Source organism: Notechis scutatus, chromosome 1 (assembly GCF_049901735.1).
Source record: "Notechis scutatus isolate UNSWTSFEM ecotype Mainland chromosome 1, rNotScu1.2, whole genome shotgun sequence".
In the NCBI taxonomy this organism is placed as follows: Eukaryota; Metazoa; Chordata; class Lepidosauria; order Squamata; family Elapidae; genus Notechis; species Notechis scutatus.
In genome coordinates this window covers 2,184,534-2,199,733 of record NC_142009.1, presented here as the reverse complement: position 1 = coordinate 2,199,733, position 15,200 = coordinate 2,184,534, and the positions used below count along the sequence as shown (strand labels likewise).

The 15,200-nt window shown below is 45.5% G+C and overlaps 1 protein-coding gene across 1 annotated transcript in view; it reads right to left on the bottom strand.

Moving 5' to 3' along the window:
- The window catches only part of LOC148132649 (dehydrogenase/reductase SDR family member 13-like), a 70,496-nt gene extending 65,988 nt beyond the window's left edge, over positions 1-4,508 (bottom strand). The window contains exon 1 of the mRNA XM_087955899.1: positions 4,387-4,508. Within this exon, the coding sequence (XP_087812025.1) occupies positions 4,387-4,507 (121 nt within the window). The 5' untranslated portion in view covers position 4,508. The remainder of the gene's footprint in view (positions 1-4,386) is intronic.
- Positions 4,509-15,200: the final 10,692 nt, after the last annotated feature.

Sequence of the window (15,200 nt, the reverse complement as noted above, 5' to 3'; positions counted from 1 at the left end):
TAGGTGGAAATTCTGGGATCGGGAAGGCCACAGCGGTGGATCTGGCTCGGAGAGGCATCCGTGTCATTCTGGCATGCCGTGACAAAGCGAGAGGAGAATCGGACAGGTAAGGGCCTGCCGTCCCTTAATAGGTGACAATACAATAGACGAGATAAATTAGAATAAAACCATAATAAAATCACCATAATATGGCGTTGTAGTGTCACAATGGGATAGATGTTATAATTTGATATCTAAGGGAAGCTGACCATCTAACTGTGGCCTTCCCGATCCCTGCATTTCCACCTAGGAAAAGCCAGAGAAAGGATTCACTGAGATCGCCCAACCGTTGATGGGGACTCAGAATGCAGGGCCTACAGTTTTTGTGGTGTCACACAGTGTAGCATTTGTTTGGCAATATTTCTCAACCTTGGAAACTTTAAGAGGGGTGGACTTCAACTCCCAGAATTAAAAGAATGCAACATCTTAATGTTGCACAAATTGAGAAATCCTGGCTCAGGGCATGATTTGTTTCAGTGCAGCCTTACCTCAATAAAGAAGCTTTAAATTATTCAGGTGTAAAACAAGTAGTTCTCGACTTAAAACCATTCAATTAGTGACTATTTGAAGGTACAACAGAACTGAATTTTTTTTCACAGGGTTCCAATATTTCAAATAGATTCACAGCTTCTGATTCCCCCCACCCCCACCCCTGTTGTGAGGTTTTATCCACTTCTGGCACACAACAATTTGTGGGATGTTTGAAGTACAGATCAGCATTCCTGGCTGAGATGCCTTGAGTCCTTGTGGACTTTGAAAGGGCCACTTTGTAGCAAGATGGGTGGTAAATAAGTTTAATAAATTAAAAAATAAAAGGCATTTTAAAAAAATGGGATGCAGTGCTTCTGTCCGACCAGAAGATGGCGCAGGTCTCCCACCCCTGGCTCTGCAGGATGTCGGTTTATTAACCCAAGTTACAAAACAATTTGAAGGCCAAACCAGTGATGGGATTCAAAAAAAGTTTTTAGTACTGGTTCTGTAGGCGTGGCTTGGTAGGCGTGGCAGGGTAAAATCTCCAGTCACAGGTGGTATTTGCTGGTTCCCCGAACTACTCAAAAATTTCCGCTACCGGTTCTCCAGAACTGGTCAGAACCTGCTGAATCCCCCCTCTGGGCCAATCCTTGCATCCGTCATACACGGATGAGAGGAACTAACTGTATTATCTCCAAGGACTTGAAATGGACACCTAACATTTAGAGCCATCATTAAAAAGGCACAACCAAGAATGTTCTTCCGGCCCCAGCTCAGAAAGCTCAGACGGCCCAAGGATTCTGCTGATTCAGTTTGACAGAGGAATTATTATTGAGTCTGTCATTTGCACCTCAATAACCGTCTGGTTTGGCACAGCAGCCAAAGAGAACAGAGAGATACTTCAACGGATAGTTAGGACTGCAGAAAAAACAAGAGCAACCAGCCTGCCTTCCATTGAGGACTTTTATAGCGCATGGATTAGAATAGAAGGAAGGCTGGGGAAATATTTACAGACCCCTCACATCCTGGACATAAACCGTTTCAACTTCTACTACCCTCAGGAGGCCACTACAGGCCAAAACAACCAGATATGGTTTTTCCTCCCGTGCCATCACTGCTGAACACTTAGTTCCCCCAGCACTGCCCGGATTCTTACCTTTTCTCGTCTTCTCATCTTTCCTACTATCTTCTCCAATTGGTTTCTTATGATTTATCAATTGTTGTTTGTAACTTGTGATTAATGACTGGGATTATGACCTACGTCCTGTTACTTGCTGATTCTGTTCCTGTTCTGTTCCTATTGGTTTCTCATCATTTATCGTTTTTTGATTGTAACTTATGATTAATGATTGTAACTATGATTATGACCTATGAGCTATTACTTGCTGGTTCTGCTCTGTTCCGCTCCATTCAAAAGGCACCTCAGAGGTCTTCTAGTCCAACCCTCTGCTTCAGCGGGAAAGACCGTCTATCATTTCAGACAAATAGGAGCTCAGTCTCTTTTTGGAAGCCTCCAGCGACGGGGCACCCACAACCCGTGAAGACAAGCTGTTCCATGGGTTGGACCGCTTTCCCCATTAGGAAATCTCTCCTTGGCCCCTGGTTGCTTCTCTCCTCGGTTCGTTTCCCTCCATTGTTTCTTGCCTTGCCTTTTGGTGCTTCTGGAGAATAGTTTGACCCCCTCCTCTTTGTAGGAGCCCCTCAAATGTCGGACTAGTCTTCCCTAGTCCTTCTTTTCATGACACGAGGCATACTCCATTCCCGGAACTGTTCTTCGGGCGTTTAATCCTCTTGGTGGCTCTTCTCTGCACTCTTTTCAAGATCTCCACATCTTTTTTTTCGTACTGTGGTGATCAGAACGGGATACAATACTCCAAGTGAGGCCTTACTAAGGCTTTGTAAAGCAGGACTAGAACTTCACATGATTTTGATTCAATCACTCTGTTAATGCAGCCTAGGATCGCATGGGCCTTTTGGGCAGCGGCTGTGCATTGTTGGCTCATATTTAAGGGATTGTCCCCTAGGACTCCAAGATCCCTCTCGCAGTTAGTGGCATTAAACCAGGTTTCTCCTAGTCTACCTGTGTAGTTGTTTTTTCTTACCTAAGTCTTTTATCTACGTTCAATTTGATTTTGTTCATTAATTGATTAGCAAAGAGTCCGTCTGTTTCTTCTGCTTGGCTGGCTGCCCTGTAGTATACGCCTATAGCCATGTCATTCTTATTTTTTTTTCCTTTTGTGTTGACCCCTATGGATCCTAGGAGGTTTTCACCCTTGTTTTGTGCATCTCTGTGGAGAGGAAGTGACTTCTAACCTGTAATTCCATCTCCTCTTTTGCTAGATCTGTTTCTTTTGAGTAGTTTGCATCCTTTTATCAGTAAATTCCAATCATGAGTTTCACCCACCAAGTTTCTCTAATGGCGACTGTATCATCCTTGCCCTCTTGCACTCGTATTTCAATTTCACCCTGTTTGTTCCTAAACTTTGACCGTTAGGGGCCTCTTTGGCTGACCCCCAGGAAGGCTTCCTGCACTTTGCATCTGAGCTTTTCTTCTTCCTCTTTACTCCCCACTTCCTTATAGGATGGGTTGCCTAGTAGTTTTTGCTTGGGATCAGCTTCTAAAGGGGGGTGAAGATTGCTTCCTGTCCCCTCCCAATTTTAGTGTAAAGCCCTTCTGGCAATATGAGCCGGTTATTTTTCGAATATATTCTTTCCAGTGCTTGTGAGGTCCACTCCATCCCTCGCTAGCAGCCCTTCGTGTAGGAAATGCAGACCAGGGTCTGGGAAACCAAAAACCAGTTTGTTAAGCCAGTGGTTTGTTTCTCAAATCCTTTGCTCCCTCATTGGATGTTGGCCTTTTAATGGGAAGGGACTTGCTTGTTTCCCACTTCACAAGTTAAACAATAAATGGCTCCAATGCAAGAAGCTTCTCTCCAGCCTGGGGTGGGAAGGGGACACGACTACAGCCCGTGGGGCAGCCAAAGCTGAAGCCAGGGACTAAGAGAAGTGACCCCGGACCCCACGGAAAACGAGCCTTGGGCAGCCCGAAAAGCCGGTTTGCAGCCGCCTCCTGTGCCAAAGAACTGGCAGGAATTGTGGCCGATATGAGAGCAAAGGTCCAGTATCTCAGGGGCTGCCCCAAAGAAGAGGCCGGACAAGGAGCAACGGAGGGAAACCCATCAAGGAGAGAAGCAACCTGGAACTAAGGAGAAAGTGAAAACAACTAGCCAGTGGAACTGCTGGCAACCAGAAGTTGTGGGGGCTCCATCACTGGAGGCTTTGCCGAAAATATTGGGTGCCATTTGTCTGGAAGGGTGAGAGATTCCAACTTGGGAACTTTAACACTTGTGGACTCCCAGAATTCCCCATAGCTGCCTGGTTGGGTTCCCAAGGTTGGACACCCCTGGTATAGGGTCTCCTCCAGGAACAGGTGGGTTGGACTGGAAGACCTTCAAGGTCCCTTCCAACTCTGTTATTCTATCCGTCCTTCCCTGGCACAGCCCAGCCCAGAATCCCCCCGCTGCTCTTCCGCTCCCCGTCCTTTCTTCCCGGCCGGGGCTCCGAGGCAGCCTCGGGGACGGCTGGCATCCGCGGAGCCTCCCGGTTCGGTTCTGCCCCGCTTCCTTCCCACGGGGCTTTTTCTGGCCGGACTTCCTGGGTTGTGGCTAAAGCGCCTTTGGGTCAAGCAGGGCCTCGAGGGGGGCGGAATGTCCGCGGACAAACCTGGTTTAGCGTTGACTCGCGTCTCCCTCGGACGCTGCGCTGCGCTTTTGCCCCGCGAGTTTGATCCTGCGCGGAGCCATTGAAGTTGGGAGGGGGGGCTTGTTGAAGAAAGAGGGGGGCAAAGCCCCGCAAGACCCCCGCCCCCCAGCTGACCTGTGATGAGCACCGTCTTGCCTCGCAGGCTGACCGCGTTCCGGCACCGGGTGGCCGCCCCGAGTTTGTAGTCAATGAGTGCGCAGAGCCCCAGCAGCAGCGCCCCCGCCGCCCCCTCCATGGCCCGATCCCCGGTCTGGCCCCGCAGCCCCCAGCGCTTCCCTTCTGCCGGGAGGGGTCCCCGCCGCCCCGCCTCCCGCCTGGGAGAGGCACCGTCACCCGCAAGACCTGCCACCCTCTCGCCCTCCGCGCATCCCCACTTGGGCGCGGAAGGAGGAGAGGAAGGAGGGGAGGAGATGGGAATGAGAGGGAGGGAGGGACGGAAGAGAGGAAGGAAGGAAAGAGGGAAGGAAGGAAGGAAGGAAGGAAGGAAGGAAGGAAGGAAGGAAGGAAGGAAAGAGGGAAGGAAGGAAGGAAAGAGAGAAGGAAAGAGGGAAGGAAGGAAGGAGGGAAGGAAAGAGGGAAGGAAGGAAGGAAAGAGGGAAGGAAGGAAGGAAGGAAGGAAGGAAGGAAGGAAGGAAGGAAGGAAGGAAGGAAGGAAGGAAGGAAGGAGAATGGGAGGGAGGGAGGGAGGGAGGAAGGAAGGCTCTTCAGAGGGAGATTTACGGAGCAATTTCATGGTAGGGGGAACAATTCACGAGTGGAAAGGTTGGAGATTTTTCAGAAGAGATTGGACAGCCATTTGTCTAAAACGGTATTGGGTTTTCCTGCCTGGACATAACAGGGTTTTACATCAGAGAGTTGGAAGGGACCTGGGAGGTCTTCTAGTCCAGGGATCGCCAACCTTTTGGACCTCCGGGACCACTAATATGAATTTTGACTGAGGGTGGCTCGCTGACGTTGGTGGGAGAGAGAGGGAGAGATCTGATCTAACCTCTCTCTCTCTCTTTCTCTCTCTCTCTCTCTCTCTCTCACACACACACACACACACACACACAAACACACAGAGGCAGGGGTGGGATTCAAAGTTATTAACAACCAGTTCTGTGGGCATGGCTTAATTTGTGGGTGTGGCTTGGTGGACGCGTGACTGGCTGGGCATGGCTTGTATGTAAATATTATATTTATGTAAACATTGATTTTTTTTTAATTTAAAAAAGAGCAACTGTTACCCAAAATCAGGCAAAGCGGGCAGGCAGAGTTGCTCACAGAATCACAGATTCATTCAGAGATCTACAATTCTTCCATAGGCTACCTGAGTCTGTCACATAAAATATGCTTGGAAGCAAACTCACAAAATTAACTCACAACACACCATGTATGTAAATATTGATTTTTTTATAAAAAAAGAGCAACTTGATCTGTTTTTAACAAATCCCTCTTGGCTTTTGAGTATTTCTTTCTTTGGACTTTCTTTGTTTCTAGATCCGTTGCTTGATTGTCTTTTCCAGAACCTTCTCAGGTATTAAGGTCAGGATGATAGATTTGCTGGCTCCATTTCCCCCCTTTTGAAGATGGGAACCACATCAGCTCTTTTCCCGTCCTCTGGCATTTCCCCGGCGCTCCAGGATCTTTGAAAGATCTGGTTCAGTGGTCCTGAGATCCCGTCTGCCAGCTCCTTTGGGTGTAATCCCTCTGGTCCCGGTCATTTGAACTCATCTAAGTGGACAGGTGCTCCCTTCCCATTTTCTCCCCTATTTGAACTTGACATAGGGCTTCATCCATGGAATCCTTCCCAAGTTCTCTCTAAGTTTATCGAAATTAGCTCTATTAAAGCCCAAGACTCTAGTTTGACTCTGTTCTATTGCTTGTGCTTGCATAACGTTGAATTCCAATATCGCGTGATCCCAGGTTTCTGCAACCTCAACCCTTTCTATCATCTCATCTCTGTTAGTCAGAATTAAATCCAATAGGGCTGACCTCCTTGTTCCCTTCTCTACTTTTTGGGAAGACAAAGTTGTCTATTAAGTTTATCAGGAACCTGGTTGATCTTCCATTGGGTGCAGTTTGTCTCCCAGTTGATGTCAGGGTAGTAGTTAAAGTCCCCCATTACTATTGTGATGTGCTTCCTACATACTGTAGCAAAAAGTTCATCTATTTCCTCTGTTTGGTTGGATAACCTATAGCAGGGGTCGCCAACCTTTTGAACCTCAGGGACCACCAAACTCATTATTTTAAATCCCAGGGACCACTAACCGGTTCTGTGAGCGTGGCCTAATTTGTGGATGTGGCTTGGTGGTCATCTGACTGGGCGTGGCTTGTAGGTAAAATATAAATTTACTGGTGGTCCGCAGAGAAATGTCACCCTCAGAGCACCCCCCCCCAAAGCAATTAATCCAGGCTGCGCTGCCCACATGGCCCGCGGGAACCCTCCCCAGTCACTCACTCCTTACCTGGCAAACTTCCCTGCTAAGTTGCTATTTTTCCTTTTTTTTTTTTTTTCCTGACCATCAGCTGTTCTGCTGTGCTGGGAGATTTAGATTAGCTAGGAGCAGGAAATCATTGGATTTCTTTCTTTCTAGCTAATTTTTAGATCTTCGGCTCTGCTTTTAAGCAGAGCCCAACCTTCCTTAGGACTGAAGGTTCTGTTATTCAGTACAGACTCCGATAGCCGATGGCAGAAACACAGATCTCTAAGTGAACCTGTGATTCTGTGAGCAACTCAATCTGCCCGCCTGCTTTGCCTGATTTTGGATAAAAGTTGCTCTTTTTAAAAATAAAAAATTCAATGTTTACATGCATGGTGTATTGTGAGTTAATTTTGTGAGTTTGCTTGCTAGCCAATGTTATGAGTTTGTTTGCAAGCAAATTTTATGTGACAGACTCAGGTAGCCGATGGCAGAAAGATAGATCTGTGAATGAATCTGTGATTCTGTGAGCAACTCAGCCTGCCTGCTTTTGGGTAAAAGTTGTTCCTTTTTAAAATAAAAAATCCAATATTTACATAAATATTTATAATATCTACGTACAAGCCATGCCCAGCCAGTCACATGTCCACCAAACCACATCCACAAATTAGGCCACGCCCACAGAACCAGTAAAAAATTTTTGAATCCCACCCCTGCCTCTGTGTGTTTGTGTGTGTGTGTGAGGGAGAGAGAGAGGGAGGGAGAGAGAAGTTAGATCTCTCTCTCTCTCTCCAACCAACGTCAGCAAGCCACTTCACAGCTCACAGAGAACAGGCGTATCAGGTAAGTACCAACGCCCTTTCTCCCATGAGCTGTTCAGAGCATTCAGAAGTGGGACATACCAAAGCTTGGCCTGTCCTTAGGGAGGGATTCTGTCTGGATCGAAATCCACTCCTAAACTCTGTGGACCCTCTGCAGGACTCTTCTGCCAAATGAAGCATCCGCTGAGGTGTAGACATCAATTTTATAATTTCTGACAAAGGGCGATGGTGAAACCCAAGTTGCCGCTCTGCAAATTTCGTCTATGGAAGCCCGTGTGGCCCATGCTGCTGATGTTGCCGCACTCCTTGTTGAGTGGGCTGTAATGCCCTTAGGAACTGAGATGGACTGGCATTCGTGGTGGCTCTCAACCATCTACCAATGGTCGTCGACGACACCTTGTGTCCTAAAGTGGATGGGTTGAAGGATAGGAATAGAGCCTCAGATTTTCGAAATGCCGCCATGCGGTCTAGATAGATGCTTAATGCCCTTCGAACATCAAGTCGATGCCATTGATGCTCCAGTCTATGAGATGATTTCGGACAAAAATTTGGAAGCACCAACTCCTGCGCTCTGTGGAAGACTGAATTTACTTTAGGGGTGAACGATGGATCCAATCTGAGAACCACTCTGTCCGCATGAAACACGCACAGGTCCTTTCTCATCGACAATGCTGCCAATTCGGAAATCCTCCTCGCTGATGTGATCGCAATTAAGAAGACCACCTTATATGTCAGGAATTTGAGACTAGCGGTTCTTAAAGGCTCGAACGGGCCAGTTGTAAGTGCGGTTAATACCTTGCTGAGCTCCCAAGTGGGATAGCAGTGAATTACAGGAGGTCGTAAGTTTGCAGCACCCTTAAGAAAGCTGCGGACATGTGGATGGTGCGCTATGGAACGAAGGTCACCCTAGGATATCACCGAGGCTAAGGCCGCCACCTGTCTGCATAAAGTATTCGGAGATAGGCCATTGGTCAACCCCTCCTGTAAAAAGTCCAATAATTGTCCTATTGATGAGGCGGTTGGGTCGATCTTAGACCCCCGGCACCAGCGACAGAAAGCGGACCATGTGGCCTCGTATATACGATTTGTTGAGGACCGTCTGGATGCTTGTATGGTGGCAATGGCATCCTCTGAAATCTGTTGGGTCCTTAAATGGTTCTGCTCAACCTCCATACGGCTAGGCTGAGCCATTGTGGGTCCGGGTGAAGTACCGACCCTTGCGAGAGGGAAACCCTCGACGGTGGAATTTTCCAAGGTTGTTCTCTCGACAGGTCCTGTAAGTGCGCGAACCACGTTCGCCTGGGCCAGTAAGGGGCGACCAATATCAATTCCGCTCGTTCCTCCAATAACTTCTGGATCAACCTGGGTATTACAGGGAGTGGAGGAAACTCATATAGAAGTCCGGGAGGCCACTGACATCGCAGGGCGTTGACGGCCTCCGCCCCCTGAGTCGGGTACCTTGAAATATACCAGGGCAATTGGGCATTGATGGGAGAGGCAAATAGATCGATCACCGGTTGCCCAAACCTCTGCACTGCTTCCTGGAAGACAGACAGGTGTAGGCGCCACTCTGTCTGATCTATCGTGGCCCTGATGAGCCAGTCCGCTTGTGTGTTTAAGGCCCCTGCTATGTGCTCTGCCTTGAGCGAAAACAGATTGGTCTCGGCCCACTTGAACAACCTGGCCATCTCCAGCATCAGAAGTTTGGAGTAGGTACCCCCCTGTCTGTTTACATGGGCCTTGGTTGTGATATTGTCTGTCAAGACCAGAACGTGGCGTGATTGGAAAAGGGGTAGAAAACTGCGTAACACCAGATGAACTGCTCGCAGCTCCAACAGGTTGATGCTTTGTGATTGTTCGGAAATAGTCCAACTTCCCTGTGCAGTGTGGGATTGGAAGTGAGCTCCCCATCCTACCAGGCTGGTATCGGTTGTGATCGTTGCCCTGCAAGGTTCCTTGAAAGGACACCCCTTGTTTATTGTGTTTTCCGACCACCAGCAGAACGATCGGAGAACATTGTGCGGTACCTTTATCCGGACGTTGGAAGTGGCTCTTCCGGATCGCTGAAAAGGTAGCAGGAACCATTGCAGATCTCTAGAATGGAATCGAGCCCAAGGCACAATGGAAATACAAGAAATCAGTTTCCCTAACAGTTGAGACAGAACTGCCAGGGAAACCCTCTTTAAGGCTCTGATCTCTCTGGCCAAAGACTGGACACTATTCCACCTGTCCTGAGAGAGAAAGACCTTGCTGTCACCCCTTTCCCAAGAGGCCTGTAGGGGGGCGTGCATAAGCGCACCAATCATGCCTACCGTCCCTGTCCTATTGTTTCTTTTATTTTTCTTATATGTATCCATGTATTCATAACTATGTTTTTACTTATACCTATTATCTTGTAAGCAATTGACAAGTAAAAATAAAATAAAAAATAAAAAAAATAAACATGAAACTGTGGGTGAACCTGTGAAGAAATATAGAGGAAAAAGATCAGTGTTTAGTGATGCTTCTTTTGCAGAATGTGATGATATGTAAGTTGTGTTTCAGCTGTTGGAAGCTTAAGAAAATGGCTTGACGGTAATTCTCAGGTGTAATGGTGATCAAAGGTGATCAAAAGAAAAACGGTGGGTTGTTATATATGGAACTTTGCCATATACACCTGAGAATATATTTTGATCTTGTTGATGACTCAAGCTCTGTAAAGGACCTTGGAATACTCACCTCTAATGATCTAAGTGCTAGAGCCCACTGCAACTACATAGCCAAAAAGGCATTAAGAGTTGTTAACCTAATCCTACGTAGCTTTTTCTCTGGTAATATCACACTACTAACCAGAGCATACAAAACATTTGCTAGACCAATACTCGAATACAGCTCATCCGTCTGGAACCCACATTACGTATCTGATATTAGCACAATTGAGAAAGTCCAGAAATATTTCACAAGAAGAGTTCTCCACTCTTCTACTCGTTGTAGAATACCTTATGCCACCAGACTTGAAATTCTAGAACTTGAAAACCTTGAATTACGCCGTCTTCGGTCTGACTTAAGCATGGTATATAAAATCATACATTGCAATGTCCTACCTGTCAATGAATACTTCAGCTTCAACCATAACAACACAAGAGCACACAATAGATACAAACTCAAAGTAAACCGCACCAAACTTGATTGCAGGAAATACGACTTCAGCAATAGAGTGGTCAATGTCTGGAATCCTCTACCCGACTCTGTAGTTTCTTCCCCAAACCCCAAAAACTTTAACCTTAGACTGTCTACTATTGACCTCACCCCTTTCCTAAGAGGTCTGTAGGGGGCGTGCATAAGCGCACCAACGTGCCTACCGTCCCTGTCCTATTGTTTCTCTTATTCTTTTATTTTTCTTATATGCAGCCATTTCATGTATTCACAACTATGTATACATTTATACTTATTATCTTGTAAACAATTGGCAAATCAAATAAATAAAATAAATAAAAACATAAAGAGCAAGACCGAAGCCATATTTGTTCTCTGTGTGACCTGTTAGAGATCAGAACGGCTATGAAACTTGTTTTGCTGATGTCCTGTCTGGTTGTGAAATCATTCATTCTTGGCTTGGGTTAATAAGAAGGTCATCTTGACGTTATAGGGATATTAATGATCACTTGTGTCACTGGAGAAACACAGGCACTCTGACTAGAATGAGAACGTGGGGAGTTTTCCATGGACAGATGGGATTGTCTTAGGAGTTGTATAACTTCTATATGTGGAAAACAGGAAGTGTTATGTAGCCATGTGATTTGATAAACCTATATAAGCTGCATTCACTAAATGGAAGCGTCTCCTTTCTCCTAAACGTGGTTGGTTTGGGAGTTGGGGGTCCGATACTGCAGTCTCTTCCCTATGGATCAGATTATCAAAGTCTGTTGATTTATTTTTATGCAAATCTCACACTGAGCAACTCTCCATGACAAACCCCACAATACTTTCCCATTTTTTACATTCTTGGAAATTCAACGCTTGTCTCAGCCACATCACCACCCAGAGTCCCTGCAGTTTGATGTCTGAGTTTAATCGGATCCTCACTTTCGGCTACCTCAAACTCCATCTCTGTCTCTTCCCATCTTTTTTTTTTTAAAAAAAACTTTATTGATTATACAACTAAATGCCGTTTTCCACTCATCTCCCTCCTTTTTGTGGACTCGGTAGTAGGGTTCTCTCAGACCTAACTCAGTAGAGATGTTGCCTTTGGACAGGTGATTTAGCAAATCCTTCATTAAGGGGAGGGGGTACGTGTTTTGTATGCACACCCCATTCACACCCCCAAAATCCACACATAATCTGAGATCGCCATCTTCTCTTTAAATAATACTGGCACCGCCAACCTAGACTTTGCTGGTCTGATGAGCCCTTCTGGCTAAGTTGGTATCGATGTATTTCCTCAACTCAGTCACCTCAGCTGGTGTCATGGAGTACGTCTTAGGTTTAGGCAGCTTTGCCCTTGGTTCTACTTCGATGGCACAATCCATGGCTCAATGAGGGGGGAGGACGTTGCACTCCTCCTCACTAAAAGCCTCAGCCAAGTCTCTGTAATAGCTAGCAGTCAGCACGGCTTTGTTAAGAACAGATCATGCCAAACCAATCTTATTTCAATCTTCAACACAGTGACTAAATTAGTAGACCAGCAAAATACTGTGGACATAATATATTTAGATTTCAGCAAGGCATTCGAAAAGTAGACCACCACCTACTTCTTAGTAAGCTAGAAAAAAGTGGGATATATAGCACCACCACTAGATGGACTCGCAACTGGCTGGCAAACCGTACTCAACGAGTAGTCCTTAACGGGTCTATGTCTACATGGAGGGAAGGAAGCAGTGGGGTGCCACAAGGTTCCGTCTTAGGCCCAGGACTCTTCAATATCTTCATTAATGATTTAGATGAGGGAATAGAAGGGGAATTTACCAAATTTGCAGATGATACTAAGCTGGCAGGAATAGGTAATACCCAAGAAGATAAGCTCAAGATCCAGAGGGATCTTGACAGACTAGAACCCTGGGCCATATCTAATAAAATGAAATTCAACATGGAGAAAAGTAAAGTCCTACACTTAGGCAAGAAAAACCAAAAGGACACATATAGACTGGGTGCAACTGGGCTCAATAGCAGGAACTGGGAGGGGGATCTTGGAGTCTTAGTGGACAACCAGCTAAATAGGAGCCAGCCGTGTGCAGCAGCAGCCGCCAAAAAAGCTAACGCAATCCTAAGCTGCATTAACAGACGGATACAATTGAGATCAAGGGAGGGATTAATACCACTCTACAAAGCCTTAGTAAGGCCACACCTAGAGTAGTGCATCCAGTTTTGGTCACGACACTATAGAAAAGATGTTGAGGCTCTAGAAAAAGTGCAGAGAAGAGCAACCAGGAGGATGAGGGGACTGGAGGCTCAAACATACAATGAACGGTTGCGGGAACTGGGTTTGGCTAATCTAGTAAAGAGAAGGACCAGGGGAGACATGATAGAGGTCTTCCAATATTTGAGGGGCTGCCACAGGGAGGAAGGGGGTAAAGCTATTTTCTAAAGCTCCTATAGGCCAGACAAGGAATAATGGATGGAAACTGAACAAGGAGAGATTTAACCTGGAAATAAGGAGAAACTTTCTGACAGTGAGAACCATCAACCCATGGAACAGCTTGTCCTCGGAAGTTGTGGGAGCGCCATCAGTTTCGACTTTCAAGAAAAGATTGGACTGCCATTTGTCCGAAATGGTGTAGGGTCTCCCGCTTGGGCGGGGGGTTGGACTAGATGACCTACAAGGTCCCTTCCAACTCTGACTATCTGTATCTGTATTCTTTAGGAACCTGGGGCTCGCCTGGCAGAGCGTCTGAAGTGGTAGCTGCTGCTTTGGGTGTGGGCCCCTGTTGGGTGGCAGTCTTTTTTCAGGAGGGACCAGGAGCTGCGGGCCAATGCCGATTATGATTTTCTGGTACCCATCTTCCCATTTAATGGTAGGGGCCCAATTGGTTGAGCCAAGCAAGTCCCAATATGACAGATTGTGACACTTTTGGAGCTACTATAAACCATATGAGTTCACGATGCCTGCCCATTTCTAATCTAATCCGTTCTGCAATCTGGGTGGCTGTGGGACTCTTCCAATTAATGTTTCGCCTACCTGTTCAAACTTGATGGGCGTTTTAGGGTGCTAGTCTTTATCCCTAATTGCTCAATGATAAGGGAGCCCAATCAGGCATCTGGAACATCCTGTATCTATTACTGCTTTTAACTCCCAAACTTACCCCCAGTCTCAGGCACCACCAACTTCACTTTGATTGTATTGAAGGAAAAGTGAAGTCTATTGCGAAAAGTGAAAATGTTTTTCTGGAATTAATGAGAGTAGCTTTGAACAGCTTTTCTTTTCGTATGAAAGGAGAGACTACAGTTACAGACACCATGTCTACTTGTTTTGTAGGAGTTTCAGTGCCAGTAAAGATTTTTGATGGCAGAGTTTAGGATTATTATACATCCTGATGCTTATGTTTTGTATAATTTGCCAACTAAATGGAAAAAAGTAGAAGTTGGTCATTGAAGTTAAGACAGTTTTTCCAGCTTATGATTGATTGTGTTAAGTAAAAACATCCAGAGAGAGAAAAAGCATGACAAAACAATTTATACTTATCTGCCTACTGAATAAGTTTTTTTCCCCATTGTACAGAGGTTGAAGATGTAGGTGGAATAAAACATGTGTTGCATTTACCTAGAGGTTGGTTTATGTTGTGTGGAGTATATGCATTTATGCCAATTAATACAACGGGTGTTCAATTGGTCGTTTAATGACTGTTATGGCAACTGCTCATGCTAAGAATATAAACAAAGACATCAAATTATATTATGAGGTGCTGAACATACTGCTACCCTTCAAAAAGACCTTGACTATGGATCAGAATGGTCAAACAAATGGCAACTTCAAATCTCAACAAATAAATGCTCTGTCTTACATATTGGCAAAAAAAAATCAGAAAATAAAATACAGGCTGAATAGTCAAGACCTTGTTGATGATCCAAACTCTGTCAAGGATCTTGGAGTACTCATCTCTTATGACCTAAGTGCTAGAGCCCACTGTAATTGCACCAAACCTGATTGCAGGAAATACGTCTTCAGCAACAGAGTGGTCAATGTCTGGAATACTCTACCTGATTCTGTAGTTATCAGTATTGGTGACATATTTACAAATACATCTTGTTGCGAGTATATAATTACTACCTCTTTCACATTTTATGGTGTTTACTAATATATTTTCTATTTTTGTTCTATCCAGTCATACCAGCATTCCCAGCTTCTATAATATTCTGATGTTTCTTTTTCCTTAAGTGTTAAGGTTAATTTATTCATCTCTGCACAGGCTGTTATTTTCTGAATGACCATTTCCTCTGTTGGAATATCTGTTTGTTTCCAACACTGTGCAAAGGTTATTCTGGCTGCAGTAAGAATGTGCAGTATTATACATTTGACTTTTTAGAAATGTGTCTATTAAATATCCCCAATAGGAAGAATTCTGGTTTTAATTCAATTTGCTCCACTGTTATTTCCTCTAAACATTTTTTTATTCTGTGCCAGTATCTTTGGGCTTCAGTGCAGGACCACCACGTGTGAAAGAACGTTCCCTGTTTCTTTTTACATTTCCAGCAATTCGGATTCATGTTAGGAGACGTCTTCGCTATTTTC